This window comes from Adiantum capillus-veneris, chromosome 23 (genome assembly GCF_014529385.1).
Source record: "Adiantum capillus-veneris isolate H3 chromosome 23, ASM1452938v2, whole genome shotgun sequence".
Classification (NCBI taxonomy): domain Eukaryota; kingdom Viridiplantae; phylum Streptophyta; class Polypodiopsida; order Polypodiales; family Pteridaceae; genus Adiantum; species Adiantum capillus-veneris.
The window spans coordinates 86,323,682-86,341,889 of NC_140953.1; the positions used below are offsets into that span (position 1 = coordinate 86,323,682).

An 18,208-nucleotide genomic window follows, 5' to 3' on the forward strand; every position below is an offset into this window, starting at 1 on the left:
GTGGAGCGTACTAGCTGGATGCAGGTGTTGTCTTCCAGGGGCTCTTTTTGTAATTGTCTCTCTCTAAATTAAAGAAATACCGAAAGGGGCGCCAGTCTTTGGGGCCTACAGGGTGTCGGTCTCGTGTGCGCAGTGACATTCTAGTCGCTGGACGCAACTGTGTTCTCTTCCCTTCTCAGTGCTTTGTGTAAAGTTTACAGCTAATTGAAATAGTACCGCCCTCTACGTTGTACGGGCCAGTTATATGGTTCCATCGACGGGATAGTCACTTTTTCTTCAAAAAGTGCAGCGTGGATTGTTGTGGGTGAAAGCAACACAGAGCTTGTCGATATGGCAGAGAAGAGAGACCAAGTACTTGAAGAGGGATCTTCCTCACATGGCACAGAGAAAATTCCTTCAACTCTTCAAGAAGAGGACAGGTTGTTTAGAACTCAACTGCGTTGTTGCATGAACATGTTTCAGTAGTTGGCTAACAACCCAAGGATGCAGGAATTCTTACAGGCTCCGACACATGGTTTTCAGCCTCCTACACAGGGCATGACTGAGCCGTTGCAGGAAAAGGAGATTTCCAATGCGCAGGGGACTCATGATGCCCGAGGGAAAGCCCATGTGGTTGAGCAACTAGCGGTGTCCAATGATCCAAAGCAACTTGCTTTAGTTGGACAGGAACGGTTTGTGAATGGTCAAGGGAGCAATGAACAGGCTATGCGTCAGACCCTTCCATTACCTAATACTTATCCTGGTTATTTTGGAGGTGGTTCAGTGTTTCAAGCTATGGCTGGACCTTCCACAGGTTATATGCCAGGCAATGTGTTCGGGACAATGCAAACAGGCATGGGTAACCCTATGTACGCGAACATGGGTGTCCAACCAGGTTTTCAGGGTGCCTATGGCCAGTTTCGTGTGCCTGGAACACAATTTGGTATGGCTGGTTTTTCGCAGCCATCCGTACAAAATGCAGATATGACAGGGAAAATAATTGATGCTAGTGCTGGAATGAACACTCATGGAGCACCACTGTTACAGGCACCTGTTTATGATAATGTGGCTCCTTTGAGTCAGCCTAAGGATTACAAGGAAGGTGGGCAGGGAGTGAAGTTTGAAACTTTCAGAGGAACTGAGGACCAATTAAAGGCTTTGACCTTCATACAGTAGTTCGATGCAGCTTATGCTGGAGGCAACTTCACGGAATCTTCAAAGATACGCAAGGCTGCCACTTTCTTGAAAGGGAATGCGCTTCAATGGTGGACCGCATTGTTGAACCAAGGTCAAGCCCCAACAACGTGGGTCCAATTCAAACAACTTTTTGCGCCTGCATGGTTGACAAACACTTTTGAAGTGGATGTGATGACAGAATGGCACGAGTTGAATGCTAAACAGTGTGCGAATCTGGAAGAGTACAATAAACGGTTTTGGGCCGCATTGTTGCCAGTCACCTCTTACAGGTTTGTGCCTTTGCCCAAGAAAATCAGGGACTACTGCACAAAGACTACTGTCATGAATATGTTTCAGTTGATAGAGAATGGAAGAGTGGCCAACAATCTGTCGAAGGGAGATTCCGATGGATTTAATAGCCACAAGAAAGGGGCCCAGGGCAAACAGTTTTCAGCCAAGGGCAATGTTGCAGCAAAGCCTTCTGAGTCTCCTGCAAAGAAGCCCTCCACTGAAGAAGCTGATTCGTCCAAGAAGCAGTCTAAATCTTCTTCGGATTAGACCAGAAGATGTCCATAAGACTACGTTCAGGACAACATTTGGTCTCTATGAGTTTTTTGTCATGCCATTTGGTCTCACAAATGCTCCTGCCACAGTTAATAGAATGATGGACATAATTTTTAGACCACATAGAAACTGCATGGGTACCTTCTTTGATGACATGATAGTCTCCTCAAAGTCTGAAGAGGAGCATAGGAATCACTCGACCACAGTTTTCAATGAGCTACACAAGAATAGGCTACTCATTAATGCGAAGAAAAGTGAGTTCTTTTTGCAAGAGATTCACTTCCTTGGGCACATTGTTTCAAAGGATGGGGTACGCATGGATCCCGCTAAAGTGGAAGCAATTAGGTCATGGCCAGACTTGAAGTCCGTACATGACATTCGAAGCTTTCTAGGCTTATGTTCCTATTACAGGAGGTTCATCCGAAATTTTGCTGAGATTGCTTCTCCACTCCATGCACTGCAAGGAAAAGGAGTTACTTTCAAGTGGACAGCCAAGGAAATTTTAGCGTTCAAACACTTGAAAGAGAAGCTGACTTCAGATCCGGTTATTATTTTGCCAGATCTTTCTAAACCTTTTGTGGTTCAATGTGATGAGTGTGGCCATATCTTGGTGCAGTTCTAATGCAGAATGGCCAAGTAGTCGCATATGAGAGCAGAATTCTTTTGAAGACTGAAAGGAACTTGCAAGTCTATGAGAAAGAATTGCTGGCAGTAATTCATGCTCTCACTAGTTGGAAACACTTTTTGCTAGGGGCTGATTTTGTTGTCCAAACGGATCATCAAAGCTTGCGATATTTTCTTACACAGACGAAGTTGTCTGAGAAGCACATGCGATGGGTAAACATCTTGTCAATGTTCCATTTTCAGATTGTGCATGTGCAAGGGAAAAAGAACGTGGTGGCTGATGCGTTGTCACGAAAGCCCCAAATTTCAGCAGTGTCAATTCCGTACCATTGTGAACTAGACGAAATGAAGACACAATATGCTGAAGATTCAGATTTTGCAAGGATCTATGACCAGCTTGTTGATGGGCAACATCATGAGCACTATATTCTTAAGAATGACTTTCTCATGATGCATGGAAAGTTATGCGTTACTAAACAGTTACGGCCAAAGATTTTGATGGAAAGTAATGCTCCACCTTATGCTAGGCATCGTGGAATTGATGCGACAGTGAAAGGGGTTGAGGCATTCATCTATTGGTCAACTTTGCGTCAAGATGTTGACACATTTGTAAGATCATGCTTAGTATGCCAAAAAGTCAAATTTGATAGACAAAAGCAACCGGGATTGTTGCAGCCATTGCCGATCCTTGATAGGCCATGGGAAAGTATAGCAATGGACTTTATCTTTGATCTTCCAAGGACGCAAACAGGAAATGATGGGATTTGGACTATCATTTGTAGGTTCAGTAAGCAGGCCCATTTCATTCCTGTTAGGAAGAAGATAAAGCCAAAACACATGGTCAAGATATTCATGAGCAATATCTTTAAATATCATGGGATGCCTCAATCAATTGTCAGTGACAGGGATCCACGTATGACGAGTCTTTTCTGGAAGGCATTGTTTGAGAACATGGGCACTACGCTCAAGTTCTCCTCTTCGTTTCATCCGCAAACTGATGGACAGTCAGAAGAGGCAAATTCTACTGTCTTGGACCTGCTCAAATGTTATGTCTCAGAGCACAAGGCAACTTGGGAACACCATCTCCCATTGGTTGAATATGCTTACAATAATACTGTGCATACGTCAACAGGTAAGGCACCATTTGAGATAGTGGAAGGAGGAAAGAAAGTCCCGCCCATTTTGCAGACCAAGGACAAGATATTTGAGGCAGACAAGTATGTGCAAGATATGCATGAAACATACAGGAAGATAAAGATTGCTCTTGAGAAGACTCAGGCTAAGCAAAAGAAAGCTGCTGATCGTCACCGTCGTGAACTTGTATTTTCACTTGGTGATTGGGTACTTTTGCGCTTTGAAAAGGCCAGGTTAAGGAAAAGGAAAGGCAAGGAACGCTTGTTTCCTAAGCTCATATGCGATATTATGGTCCTTTTCAGATTTCAGAAAAGATGAGCGATGTCGCTTACAGGTTAAAGCTACCAGAAGGCTGGAAAATACATAATGCTTTTCATGTCAGCCTTCTAAGGCCCTTTGTTGGTGATGTGCCAGAGAATATGCTTGATGAGGAACAACTCGAAGTGGAAGAATTGGATGAAATCCTTGTTCCTGAACAGATATTGGCACATAAAGAAAGAAAGGTTAGAGGAAAATTTGCAAGACGCTATTTGGTGAAGTTCAAGAACTATCCATCGTTAGATGCCAAATGGATGGAAGAGTCTGAATTGGTTGATTCACCTCAGCTATTGCAATTGTATCTTGAAGCCTTTCAGATGGAACCCACAGTGACTTGATGCACCTTTTTGGAGCAAGGCAAGAGCATGGTTCATGATGCTCAAGAGAGTAGTTAAGCAATTGTATCTACTCTTTCCATACAGAATTTAGCTAGAGAAGTTTGTGCTCATGAGTACACTAGAAGACTTCTATGCTTGATATATGTGTCGTAGCCAGGTTGGTGGGATTGTTTAATCGTCCAACGCTACATTTCTGGAAGCATGTATATCTTGGATTCCCATCATAGAATATATGTGATATCAGGAGATATCCGCATGTATTATTGGCATGCAAGCGAGGTCGCTTGCAGTATTTCAAGTGTGGGGTGTGTCACCAGGAGGTGTATTTTTCCTTTTGCCTTCCGTAAATAAGTATTAGATATATTTATTTTAGTTTTACTTGTTTGTCCCGGAACCCTTGAAAAGGTGCAAGTGGACATTGCATGGCCAGTGTGAAAAGGCTGCAGCCAAATGGGTTTCTCACATCGGGGATCTAGGTCGGTGAGACAGGGATTGCTCGGGCCAGTTAGCACTGAATTCTGATGAGTATGGAAGCTCGTGTGCGCCAAACTGGAATTTGGGCCACTCGTCAAGTCACTGCAACTTTATAAGTTGAAAGGGGCCAGTAAATTAACCCACATTGTAGATGTTGGTCAAATGGTAGTCTTCAATGATGGTCAGGAGACCGATAGGGACGCCATGGAAGCATCTCCTAAAATTTAGGGAAGTGCTATTTTTGATCGGAAAATGTGTTCGCGTCATTAGCTCTGGAATGACAAGGGGAACATTTTATTGCTCTGCTGCCATGTCAACTGACGCACCAATTGAGATATTTTTAGCAGGGAAAGCCCAAACTCGGAAACTGGGCGACGTGTCAGCCTGTGAGCGATTCTGCCACTCTGGGAGGCAAAAACGAGCTGCATATCAACAAAGGGTGCGCCATTGTCAGCCTCAGGTGGATTGTAGCAGGTACAGAAGCTATGGAATGCTTACCTTGCCCTCTATGCACAGTATGGTGACGGTAGTGATGCCCCGCACGCTACATACTGCTCTCTTTCTCCCCTACGCACAGTATGTTATGCCCCACTAGTGGGCTTCTCATTTGACCTATGTACAGCTGTTGGGAAATATTCTTTCGTTCCGAGGCAAGAGCCTCTTTGCACAGGAACCGGTGTAGCTAGCTACTGCACCAAAGCAGGTACACGAGAGGGTGATAACCTCTCGATTGCGCAGTAAATTCAGCATTGTACGCTTGCTGTTTTTACTCTATTTTGGGGCTGTTTTGAGCCCAAAATGTTTCCAGAATCAAGGGGCACTTAGCCCAAGGTGCAGGGAACAATGCAGGGACAGTCGTGTGCCCAAATCAGGTCAAAAATAGGGCTGAACCAGAAATTACAGCGACCTGCAATTTACTGTTTTGTGCTCCCGACAGAGGGAATATGTTCGTGGAACAGAGGGCTTACCTTAGAAACTGATTCGGATTGAATTCAGTATTGTTATGTTGCCGAAATTTTGCCGAATCTGGAGCGTACTAGCTGGATGCAGGTGTTGTTTTCTAGGGGCTCTTTTTGTAATTCTCTCTCTAAATTAAAGAAATACCGAAAGGGGCGCCAGTCTTTGGGGCCTACAGGGTGTCGGTCTCGTGTGTGCAGTGACATTCTAGTCGCTGGACGCAACTGTGTTCTGTTCCCTTCTCAGTGCTCTGTGTAAAGTTTATAGGTAATTGAAATAGTACCACCCTCTACGTTGTACGGGCCGGTTATATCTGGATTTAAAGTGTGGCTAGACAGTCGTCTAAGAAAGGAAAGCAGAAGCAAAAGACACAAAAGGATGATACGTTTGGTACTGGTGAGAGAGTTGAGGAGGTGATATATCATAAGCATGGAGAACAGGGGCATATTTGGAAGAGTTGCCCGAAGAAGTCAGATTTAGATTTGTAGTTCGGTGAGATGGCTGCTATTGCACATGTTCCGGCTTTTACACACTTTGCTCACATACCTTCATCTTCTTCAAGGACTTCTAGGTGGGCAACACTCTTTTCTTTCATAGCACCAGGCTCCTACTTCCTTGCAGAGCCTAGAGGACCTGTTCAGTTTTTGGAGGATGGTGTGTGTCACAGGGTTGGGCACCCCAAGTTGGGAATCTGACATGGCTCACGAGAGAATCACTTAAAATACTTCACAACTTTATCACACTTTAAAATTAGAGTCGACACGGCCCGGCGTAGTTCTGTGCCTAGAGATATTGGCCCCAAAATCTGGCCGCTTTCGGTATTTATTTTCATATTAATGCTTGAGCAAAGTACAACACCAGCGGGACCTCTGCTCTTAGACTCTGCGTCCAGATGCTCTCAGAGTGAGGCCCCAAGGGTCTTATTTATTTTTACAAGGGATTCCCCAAAAGCAGAGCCCCAAAAGCAGTTAGACTCAAAAGCAACTTGTTCCAAAAGCATCTGGTCCCAAAATCTGCCAAAAAGCAGCTAGCGCAATTTGCGGAAATCAGTACAGCAACCACGTCAGCATGTTAGCGTATATTGCGGGATTTTCGTATGGCAGCCATGTCAACATGTCAGCGCATATTGCGGGATTTCCGTACAGCCTTTGCCACGTCATCTGTATGCTAGCCGGCTGGTCATGCCACGTCATCAGTTTGTGACATACCCCCCTCTTGGAAGAATTGTAATCGCTCTCGATTACACATGCAAAATCAAACAATAAGCCATAAACTAGTTCAGTAGACACCGACTCTAAGTACCGATGCACTAGACGACACAAATCCAGCGCTTGTGCAAAGACAATAGTCACATCACATTCAGATATATCACGTAGAATCCATTATGATCTAGGACCATGATTCTTGACAACGTATTTAGTAATCGCATCTAGATTCGCCTCGGACCTCACTGATGTTTGATTAACTCATCCTATATTGCGATCATGTCCATAGATTTCTCAAGACCGAAATGCTGCAGTCATTTCGTAGATCATTCCATCTGCACTCAAACACAGTCATGTGTGAGTAATCATTTTTGGGAATTCCAATCCATCAATCAGATACTGAGTTCATATTGTACAAAGTGTTTCAATCATTCAGTTCTAGCTGTGTGGCCATCTCATCCCTCGGGAACTCTTGATGCGCTCACGACAGTTCCATTCAATCATCCATCATGATTCAAAATTCATATTCTTATCGTTATCAGGTTTATTCTGGAGCTATCATTGCTCCCAATTGCATTCATCATCATCGATTTCACCTGTTATTTGCACACAAATAGCAAGTTCCTCCAAAAACATTAATTTCATACATAAATCATAATTATCTTCAAGAATTTCCATTTCAAAGTTCTTTATTCATTGAACATGGAGTTCACAAATCACACACTTAGTTCATATTGAACACAATGTTTCAATCATCTAGTCATCTCATCAATCCAGAAGTCTTGATGCACCTAGATCCCTGTGTAGCCATTTCATCCCGTAGGAACTTTTGATGCGCTCACCATAGTATCCAATCATCTCATTTATATGGGAACCTTGATGAACTAGAATCATTCATCATTCAACATTCCTCATGCGTCATCATCCATTGATTCAAATTTCAAAACAAAATTCATCATTCTTATCTTGAATCAACGGATTCATTCCTGAGCTGCCATTGCTCCCGATTGCGTTCAGATGCAAATTCTTTGTCATGCCATCCTCAATTTCACTTACAAAACATGAAAAATTTCAAGCAAATGGTTCACCTCGTTGCAAAAGAGTTGATGTCCGGCTCCATGCTTCCAAATGCTTTCATATGCATGTTCCTCGCTCCTAGTAGTTATCTGCACACAGATAATAAGAGCTTCCAAAAACATTATTTCCACACATACTGATTTTTTTTGCAAAAACCGTAATTTTTCAAAATTGTTGGATATAAGATCTGTTCATAGAGCTTGTTGAGAGGATCAACTTTGTCTTCTGTTGCATATTCAAATTCTCAACCGTTGAAGAGATTTTAAAGGTCTTTTGGCAAACTTCCTTGCCAAAGTGCCCAAGTGCTCTGTTTGCTCTTTGTAGAATCGGTATGCTTTGAGAAAAGCACACGCCTAAAGCTCTGATACCATTGTCAGAGGCTTGGGCACCCCAAGTTGGGAATCTGACACGACCCACGAGAGAATCAATCAAAATACTTCACCACTTTATCACACTTTAAAATTAGGGTCGACACGGCTCGGCGTAATTCTGTGTCCAGAGATATTGGCTCCAAAATCCGACGCCCCTTTCGGTATTTATTTTTATATTAATGCTTGAGCAAAGTACAACACCCGCAGGACCTCTGCTCTCAGAGTGAGGCCCCAATGGTCTTATTTATTGTTACAAGGGATGCCCCAAAAGCAGTTAAACTCAAAAGCAACTTGCTTCAAAGTCATCTGGTCCCAAAACCTACCAAAAAGCAGTCAACGCAATTTGTGGAAATCCGTACAGCAGCCACGTCAGCATGTTAGCGCATATTGCAAAATTTCCGTACAGCCTTTGCCACGTCAGCTGTACGCTGCCCGGGTGGTCATGCCACTTCATTAGTTTGTGACAGTGTGGTGGACTAGTCAAAGGTTGTACATCTTTGCGATATTCACAAGACACGTGTATGTTGGCTTTTGGCATTGTGAGTAGGACTTCGGATTTGGATGTTAACTACTTCGGAGAGGAGGCATGGCCAATCTATGACTTTTCCTCTAACCTATAGCTATTGATGACATGTCCACATAGCATAATGGTGGTTGCTAGCACTTGCTGCCTTTGGACGACATGATTGTCTATCCTCTGCCTTGCAGTATTCTGTAGAGAGGTGTGTTTGATGCAGTGGTGGAAGGGATGTGTAAATTTCTTCGCCGCTCTTGTGATGAGCGCGCGGCGGTGTGTGCAAGTGATAGAGCACGCGAAGATGTGCAGGCCTTGAGGCTTGAAGCGGAGGCACCATGCTGCAGAAGGGAAGCGCTAGCAGAACGAAGAGGGAGAGAGAGAGAGAGCTCACGTTTTTGGGGAAAACTCAATAAGTGAGTTTTTGGGCTTTCCCACTTTTATTATAAGTTACCTTTAAAAAATGTGTCCAGGTTCATATTACCTAAACAAAGTATAAAAATGTACAAAAAAGGGTTATTTAGGCCTTTAACCCAACAACCTCCCACTTAAAGGCATAAATGACGCCTTTAAGTTGGTAACCAACTCCCACCAGTTGTATGCAATGCTCATGTTGAGCCTTAGCAAGACTCTTGGTGAGAACATCTGCAGGGTTATCCTGTGTATGGATCTTAGTCAAGCTGACTAGACCATCCTCCAATACCTGTCGTATGAAGTGGTACCGCACATCTATGTGTTTGGTACGCGCATGAAACATGGAATTTTTGGCTAAATAGGTAGCACTCTGGCTATCACAACCCAACACGGGTGTATGAGCAAGCATGCCAAGTTCTTTTGCAAGTCTGCCCAACCAAATGGCCTCTTTTGAAGCCTCTGTGGCTGAAATATATTCAACCTGAGTAGTACTCAATGCCACAATTTTCTGTAACCTAGAACACCAAGAGACTGCACCACCAGCAATGGCAAATACATATCCACTGGTAGATTTCCTGGTATCCATGTCACCTGCCATGTCTGCATCACAATATCCCTGCAACTTTAAGTCACTTTTGCCATAACAGATACACTCTGATTGTGTACCTTTCAAATATCTCAGAATGCATTTGACAGCTTCCCAATGCACTTTGCCAGGATTCGACATGTATCGACTAACAACTTCCATTGCATAAGCAATGTCGAGACGAGTGGCAACCATAGCATACATAAGAGAACCACAAGCTGATACATAAGGGATTCCCTTCATTGCTTTCAATGCCACCTCATCCTTTGGGCAATCTGCTTTGCTAAGCTTAGTGTATGGAGGTAAAGGTACTCCAAGAGGCTTAGCATCAGCCATATTAAACCTGTCAAGTACTTTTGCAATGTACCTTTCTTGAGATAAAAACAACAATTTCAGCTTTCTATCTCTTTAATACGCATGCCCAAAATATGCTCTGCATCACCCAAATCCTTCATAGCAAATGTTGAATTTAGCTTACGTTTCAGAGCATCAAGACTAGTTTATGTTTCCCGGCAAGCAGCATGTCATCAACATAGAGAACAAGTATGATGGGACTACCATCTTCATCCCTTTTCGTATACAAACAATGATCTGCATGGCTACGTTTAAAGCCTTGAGACAACATAAAAGTGTCAAACTTTTTATACCACTGCCGTGATGATTGTCTCAAACCATACAGAGCCCTTTTCAGTTTGCATACAAGTTCCTCATGTGTAGGAACTACAAAACCTTCAGGTTGTTTCATGTATATGTCCTCTTCAATGTCACCGTGCAAAAACGCCATCTTTACATCCATTTAATTCAATTCCAAATCAAGCACTGCAACGAGAGCAAAAAGGACACGTAAAGTTGTAAGCTTTACAACGGGAGAAAAGATTTCTTGAAAATCAATTCCTTCTTTCTGTGCATATCCTTTTGCAACCAATCTTGCCTTGTACTTGGGTTTTTCATCCACAATCTTAATCTTGTATACCTATTTGTTAGGAAGAGTCTTCTCCCTTTAGGCAATGGCACAAGATCCCAAGTATCATTTGCATACAAGGATTTCATTTCCTCTTAAAAACAACATCCCGGCTACGTACAACCCTTTTGAGCTGAGGTAACCAAATCCTGTAACCCATTTCGCCTTCTTTACCATATCCCATGAAGAGGCCTTTAATGGACTTCGCATCTAGTTTACTCCTCAACTCAGGTCTAGCATGCACAAAAGCCTCGCAACCAAAAATGCGTAAGTGATCATATGAAGCAGGCTTGCCAAACCAAACCTCTTCAGGGATGGCACCTTTCAAAGACACGTGAGGGGATTGATTGCATATATGCACTGCAGTTTTCAAAGCTTCTCCCCAAAATCCATGAGAGAGATTAGCTGTGGACAACATGCATCTCACCCTCTCACAAAGTGTCCTATTAAATCTTTCAGCCACACCATTAGAAGAGGGGTTGTATGGCACAGTAAGCTCCCTCTTAATGCCCAAATTTTCACAAAATTTGTTAAATTCAGCACTTGTGAACTCCCCCCCATTGTCCGTACGCAAGCATTTTAGCTTTCTACCTGTTTGGGTGGTCACAAATGCATGAAATCTCTTAAACGCAGCAAAGGCCTCATCCTTAGATTTAAGTAAATAAACCCAAATTTTCCTAGAATGATCATCAACAAAGGAGACAAAATAGCATGCACCTCCCATAGACTTAGTAGGCATGCTACATACATCAGAATGTACAAGATCAAGCACAACAAGATTTACGAGAGACACCAGAGTAATAAGAACACTTTACTTGCTTGCCATATTGACATTCATTACAAAAGTTAAGCTTTGTGCCTTTAGCATCAAGCTTGTTCAAAGTACAAAGTTTAGAAAGGCCCTTTTGGCTCATATCGCCAAGCCTCTTGGGCCACAACTCTATGTGAGAGTTAATTTCAGCCAATGCAATAAACTTGCCCAACACGGCCTTTCCATGCATGCAGTAAAGTGTCCCTTTCTTTGTGCCCTTTACAATCAACCTTGAGCCTTTAGTCATTTTCCATGATCCTCTCTCAAACAAGATGCTGTAACCATACATATCCATCTGACCAACAGAAAGCAAACTCTTCTTGATTCCCGGCACATATCTAACATCATGCAAGACAAGCTCATTTGTTCCATCTATGGAGAGATGCACAGTGCCAATACCCTCAATGGAACATGCATGATTATTTCCAAGGTATACATGGCCACGCTTGCCTGTATCAAAAGTAGAGAAACACTCCTTGATAGGAGTCACATGAAATGAAGCACAAGAATCAACAATCCAAGTTTGGGATAATGCATCATTGACGATCAACAAAGCATCAATAAGATCACCAAGATCACTCTTGGTGATCTGCATGTCTTGTGAATGAACATAAGATAGGCGTCAATGTCATAAGCATCATCATCTGACAAAGTGGCACACAAGATGTCCTCTACATCTTACAGCTCCTCAATCACAACACTAAAAGCCACATTGGTCTTCTCTTTGTCCTTTGAGATATCCTGTGCATCTGTCTCGGCTTCCTTCTTCTCTTTCTTTTTGTCTCCGCTATTCTTTTTCCGTTCTAACTCGGCTTTGTAGTACCTGCAATCGGGTTTCTTGTGACCTTTCCTGCCACACTGATAGCAAGTCACATCACCCTTGCCTTTGCTGCCATTTCCCCTTTCCTTACTCTTACTCTTACTCCATTGTGCATAGGGATTCTTCTTTTCTGTCCTGCCTCTAACCATGTTGGCAGAGCTGCCTCCCTCTCTACTTGCTTTCCTCCTGATTTCCTCATTCAAGATAGAACCCCTAACACCATCAAAGGTCAAATTGGGGTTATTGGACAATGAAACCACCAATGTTTCCCATGACTCAGGTAAGGTCATAATCGAGAAGATAGCTTTCAGTTTATCATCAAAAGGGGGCAAGCCTGAATCCTGTAACTGCGACAAAGTACCTGCGAACAACGACAAGTGCTCTGCAATGCTCTTGGACTCATCTAGTTGCATGCCAACAAGTTTTCGCATCAAATGCACTTGGTTGACAGGCGTTGTATTCTCATACATTTCGTTTAATTTCTCCTATACATCAAAAGCTCTTGTGAGACCTTTCACATCAATGACTGTCTCATCGGTCATGGCCATTTTAATGTATGTAACAGCCTTCCTGTTCAGGCTAATCCAGGCTTCATCCATCATATTCTGTAGCTTTACGTGTTCAAGTGCCCCTTCACAATCCTTAAGAAATAGGATTCCCTGGATCCCGTCTTTTCAAAGATCGAAACCCGTTCCATCGAACCTCCTAATCTCGAAGAGATTCTTCACATCCGAAGAAGATGAGGCCATAGTTGCACGAACAAGAGGGCTAATACGCTGAATTTTTTGGGGCAAAATGTATAAAAAACCGGAGTATACCCTCACTGAGGTGTACACTACAGTTCCAAATGGTCACATGAGCAATTTGGAGCAAAATAGGTCAATTCAAGCACAGAAAACAATTTTTGAAATTTATGTGCAGGAAATTTCAGCGAGCGAATTTGTGCTCAAAAACAACAAATTTAGTTGTTTTTAGCCTCACAGAACGTACATAAAGCTAATGCACAGCCTTTAGAAGCATGTAAGAGCAAAAGCCCCAATTTGTAGCATCAAATTGCATGAAATTGAGCCACAAATAGTTATACACAGCCAAAATTTGTCAAACGTGTGTAGATTGCATCGATTTGCACTTTCCCTAATGTAGTCGCATCATAAAAACACTTGCAGAAACTTGCGTAAATCTGAAATTTGCTGAAAACACCTGATTTAGGACCTGTTTTTCTGCAATTTCAGTGTTTTCGGGTAGCGGAGACTTAGTAGAAGTGTTCCCACACCTTAATACATCATTTGCAAAACCTGTATTTTGCTGTCATAACCTGTAATTTGCTGATTTTGACCTAATTTAAGCCTGTTTTAGGTCAATTTGGCTTGCCGGGAGCTCTCAAGTTTCCGGGGACGAGTCCTTTGGCGATGAAATTGCAAAATATCGCGTGAAAGTTGACCTCCTTTGCTGAAAATCAGCGTTTGCAGGTTTGGGAGCAAACCCTAATTGGGCTTTGATATCAGTTGATGAGCGCGCGGCGATGTGTGCAAGTGATAGAGCACGCGAAGATGTGCAGGTCTTGAGGCTTGAAGCGGAGGCACTATGCTGCAAGGGAAGCGCTAGTAGAACAAAGAGGGAGAGAGAGAGAGCTCACGTTTTTGGGAAAAACTCAATAAGTGAGTTTTGGGTTTTCCCACTTTTATTGTAAGTGACCTTTAAAAAATGTGTCGAGGTTCATATTGAACCTGGACAAAGTATAAAAATGTAGAAAAAAGGGTTATTTAGGCCTTTAACCCAACATCTTGGAGCCCGAGATTCCTGGTCTTGTTGTGTACCCAGGATCTGAGACGGGGTGTAAAAGAGTTTTGGAGGTCATCTTCTAGGTTTCCCCGTCTAGATCTTGTGAGTGAGGTCTTCTTTGTGGCCGTGCCCAGCCTTGTGAGGCTTTTCTAGATTCTAGGCATATGGGGGGGGGGATGTTCCAAATTTGGTATGGCCGGCCCTTTTTATTTCCCAGTTCTAGGGTTGTGGGTTTTTTATGGGAGTGGACCGGGCATTTTTGGTGCTCACCTATATAGGGAGGAGGGGGCGTCCCCACTTTGGTATTATATTGTGTAGAGGCTTGTAATCTCTTATTAACAGATTGCCCGGCAAGGCTTGTCCACTCTCTCTCTCTCTCTCTCTCTCTCTCTCTCTCTCGTTCCCTTGTCACCACACCTTTCACTGCACTTTGACAGTGACAACCTTCAAGATCTTCCAAATGGTCCTTGGTCTACCCTCCAAGAAGTTTGCGCATGGTCAAATGCTTATGAGCATTAGGTAGAGATCCAGACTACACATTTTGTATAGGGGAGGTTGTTGGGTATAAAGGCCGCTGTGCCTTTCACCACATTGTCCAACTGCCCACTGACTCACTGACCCACTAACCTTTCTCATTCTTTGGAGACGATGCAATAAGGGTTCATATCCCTCTGCAGACATTTTTTGGTTCCATGGTACATATATTTTGATTAGCTGGCTTTGAGGACAGGTGCTGGGTGCCTAGATTTCAGGTAGAGATTGCCTTTTGACCTTGTAACAAGTGGCCAGGATTTCCTCTTTAAGTTGTACTGCTGAAATACTTTCCAAAGGGTAGGTAGGTACCGCCTGCAATTTCTTTAAATAGCTTAGCCTGCCAGACTAGCTAGGCCCTTTTGATCTTGGTCTTGAGTGATAAAAGTGCAGTGAAAAAATCTACAAGGCACCTCTATTTTTATTAACTGGCTTACCAGGAAGCGTCTCTCTTTTCTAGAAAAGAGAAAGACCTGGTTCTGGTTTGATTTCTATTGAACTACTATGCTGCTTGCAGACAGAGGCTGCTGCCACAAAAGCTCTTTCGTTGGATGGTGTAAACATGTAAGATATCACCATGCTGGTTCATGTTAGAACGAAAATTCTTTTTCTGTCGATAATTGTAGCTAGAACATGCAGGGGTGGTCGTCATATCAAAATTGAAAAAGCCAAGGCGGGTGGAAAGGTGCTTCGGGCTCCACCAAAGAGGGAACCTGGCTCTTTGTCTGTGTACATTGGCAACCTTAACTGGGACATTAAGAAGATCGATATCATGCGGTTTTTCAAAGGGTGTGCCATCGATGATATCCGGTTGGCACATGACAAACGTACGGGTGATTTTCATGGTTACGGACACATTGATTTCTCTGATGAGAAATCTCTGAAAATGGCTACCAAGATGGACCAAAAGGAGCTGCTTGGAAGACCAGTGAAGGTTTCGTATGCTGTCTCCAAGGGATCCAAGGGATGAGTCACATATCGACAAGGAAAATAGAACTGGATCTAAGTAGCAATTTTGCCAACTGAGGTACTAAATGAGGGCTTTCTAACATCCTTACAAAGGTGATATTGTTCTGTTTATTTTTTAATTTTCCCCCTCAATTGTTAGTCCTAGTTGCGAGTGGGTGACTTTCAGGCGTTTCGAAGTTTCTGCCATTGGCTGCGTTTGTAAATGTTTCTGTCTAGCTGTTTTGCAAGCCTCTACATTAATGAGAAGATGTGATGTCCTTTGGCTAGATCTATGACCTTGTCTAAGTTGTAAGCTCAGTCTCTCTCTCTCTCTCCTTCAGTACAGTGATAGGCTATGGTTGTGGTGACCATAATTAATCATTCGTCGATTGAAATTTATACCTTGTGCAGTTTGTAGTGTGACATGAAGCATTTCGTGGTTTCATCCATTTCGAGGTTTCGAGGTTTTGAAACATTTCGTTTCAGGGCAAGCAAAAAGAGAAATGGGTTTTGTAATAATTATTTATTTATGTTTATATAGATATATGTACACATATATCTATATATGTATGTGTGTACGTACACAATGCACACTCTCATCTCTACTCATAAGCACACATGTATTAAGTGTGTGCATGCATGTAAAAGTAAAGGTACACACATACATACAATGAAAGAGACCAAGGAAGGTAGAGACAGAGAGATCAAGTGCCCATTGTGTTGGAAGCTTGAAAAAACATAAGCATGCACGTATTAGGTGTGCATGCATGTAAAAGTATAGGTACACACACACATGAGAGAGACCAAGGAAGGTAGAGATAGAGAGATTGAGTGTTCATTGTGTTGAAAGCTTGAAAAAATAGAGAGAAAATATCAATTTTCTTGCATGAGAAAAAAAATCCAAATCTATTCTTTCCTTTGCATCTGTAGACATTCCATGTTTTTGTATCATTATGTCGCTAAATATTGCTGAAAACTAGTTGAATACCGGCTCTTGTTACAAAGATTTAAACTTCAATGTCTTAACTGTTTTCAGCAAGTTTTGCGTTTCGATTGTTTCATCCAAACATTTCGTAGGTTTCAGGGTTTCAAAGTTGCAAAACCTCTAGCTTGAAACACGTTTTGGGTATTTTGCCGAAACATTTCACGCGTTTTGGGGGTTCAAAGCTGCAACACGCGTTTTTATGTCGCATTGGTGTAGAGGTTCACAATCCAACTTATTTATGTGTTGGTTAGGGAGAAATATATTGCTCTTATTCCAAACAAAAGAAATGTTATTCCAGCTAAATATTTTTTAATCAAATAATCTCACAAGAGTCTGATGCATACAACTTTCACATTGAACTAGTTTGAGGTAACTTTTTGGAAGTTGACACTCTTGTTTCGATGAGAACTCAAAAAGCCCAACATCACCGGGCTTCTTTCAACATCACCTATGTCAGTGTTTATGAAACCCTTTTATCCACATTGCTGGCTGCCCCAAAAAACATACTGATGAGTGGGTTTTGTCTATTTTTAATAATACGAACGATAAAGAATCAACTTTTTTCATCAGGGTGGGTTTCAGAATCCTAGAAAGGTTTAATAACGATAATTGTTATTTAACCACCACATCTACTAATTGTAGAAATTGTGGAGATCTAATGGTGTTAAAAAGATAACTATGGTGACCTGATGGGGTTTAATTGGCACACATTGCATGCACCCTTGACCACCTCTTTATATGGACATGGAAAGTCTTGATGTTCCACTTTCATAAGGCCTTTCATTTCCTAGCCTCACCCTTCACTAATGCATTTGAGATGTTTTGAAAGGTATTTTATTTTTCCAAAATTGCAGGGACGTAAGAGTGCGAAAGAAATTGTACGGATGGCACTGTTTCTTCTACAGATACAAAGTGGAATGTGGTTCAAGCATTCTTTATATGCATGAAGCACCTCTTTTATAACTAACATTGGTTACCTTTGGGGCTATTTTTTCAATGGCCTTAAAAATGCCTTTTTCAATTGCAATCCTTCTCATAAGAGCCTAGCTTGCAATAGCATTTCCTTTTTATGCACCAACATAAAAGCATCCACAATTCCACCTACTTAAGGGCGTTCAAGTTTAACCTCTTCTCTTCTTGTATATAACAAAAATGTTCAGGAAGAGGAAGGCCATTATCAAAAACTACCTCTTAAGGAACTCCAAACTTGTAGCATGTGTGAGAATCTTCTTCTAATTCACCCTCAGAATGCTTTGAAATTCTATCTATTATTTCATGGCCATCAAAATGTAATTCCCATTTGGGGTAGTGGGTGGATTGCATTTACTCCGCACTTTTCAAATGGCTCGAATAATATACAAACTTTTCATGTGGCTTCAACACAAGGATCGAGGGGTCTTATTAAAGGAACTTCAAAAAGAAAATTTATAGATTGAATAGAAAAAGGGTGTGTTCTAATCATGAAAAGTTTCACAGCTAAGGGATTTTAATAAAACCCCTTGAGCACATGTAATATAGTAGTTTTACATAGATTGAATGCCCCAACATTCCTTTCAAGGCGTCAAGGAGGTGTTTACCCATATCTGCCTTCTTAACTCTAGTCATTATTAAAGACTACCTCTCAAGGAACTCCAAACTT

The 18,208-nt window shown here is 42.2% G+C and overlaps 1 protein-coding gene across 2 annotated transcripts in view; it reads left to right on the plus strand.

Annotated features, from left to right (window-relative positions):
• LOC147428106 (28 kDa ribonucleoprotein, chloroplastic-like) overlaps nt 1–15,871 on the plus strand; it is a 79,439-nt gene extending 63,568 nt beyond the window's left edge. For both annotated transcript variants that reach the window (XM_086496325.1, XM_086496326.1), the window contains exons 3-4: nt 15,154–15,200; nt 15,276–15,871. In XM_086496325.1, the coding sequence (XP_086352451.1) occupies nt 15,154–15,200; nt 15,276–15,606 (378 nt within the window). In that variant the 3' untranslated portion in view covers nt 15,607–15,871. The remainder of the gene's footprint in view (nt 1–15,153; nt 15,201–15,275) is intronic.
• The last annotated feature ends 2,337 nt before the right edge of the window (nt 15,872–18,208 follow it).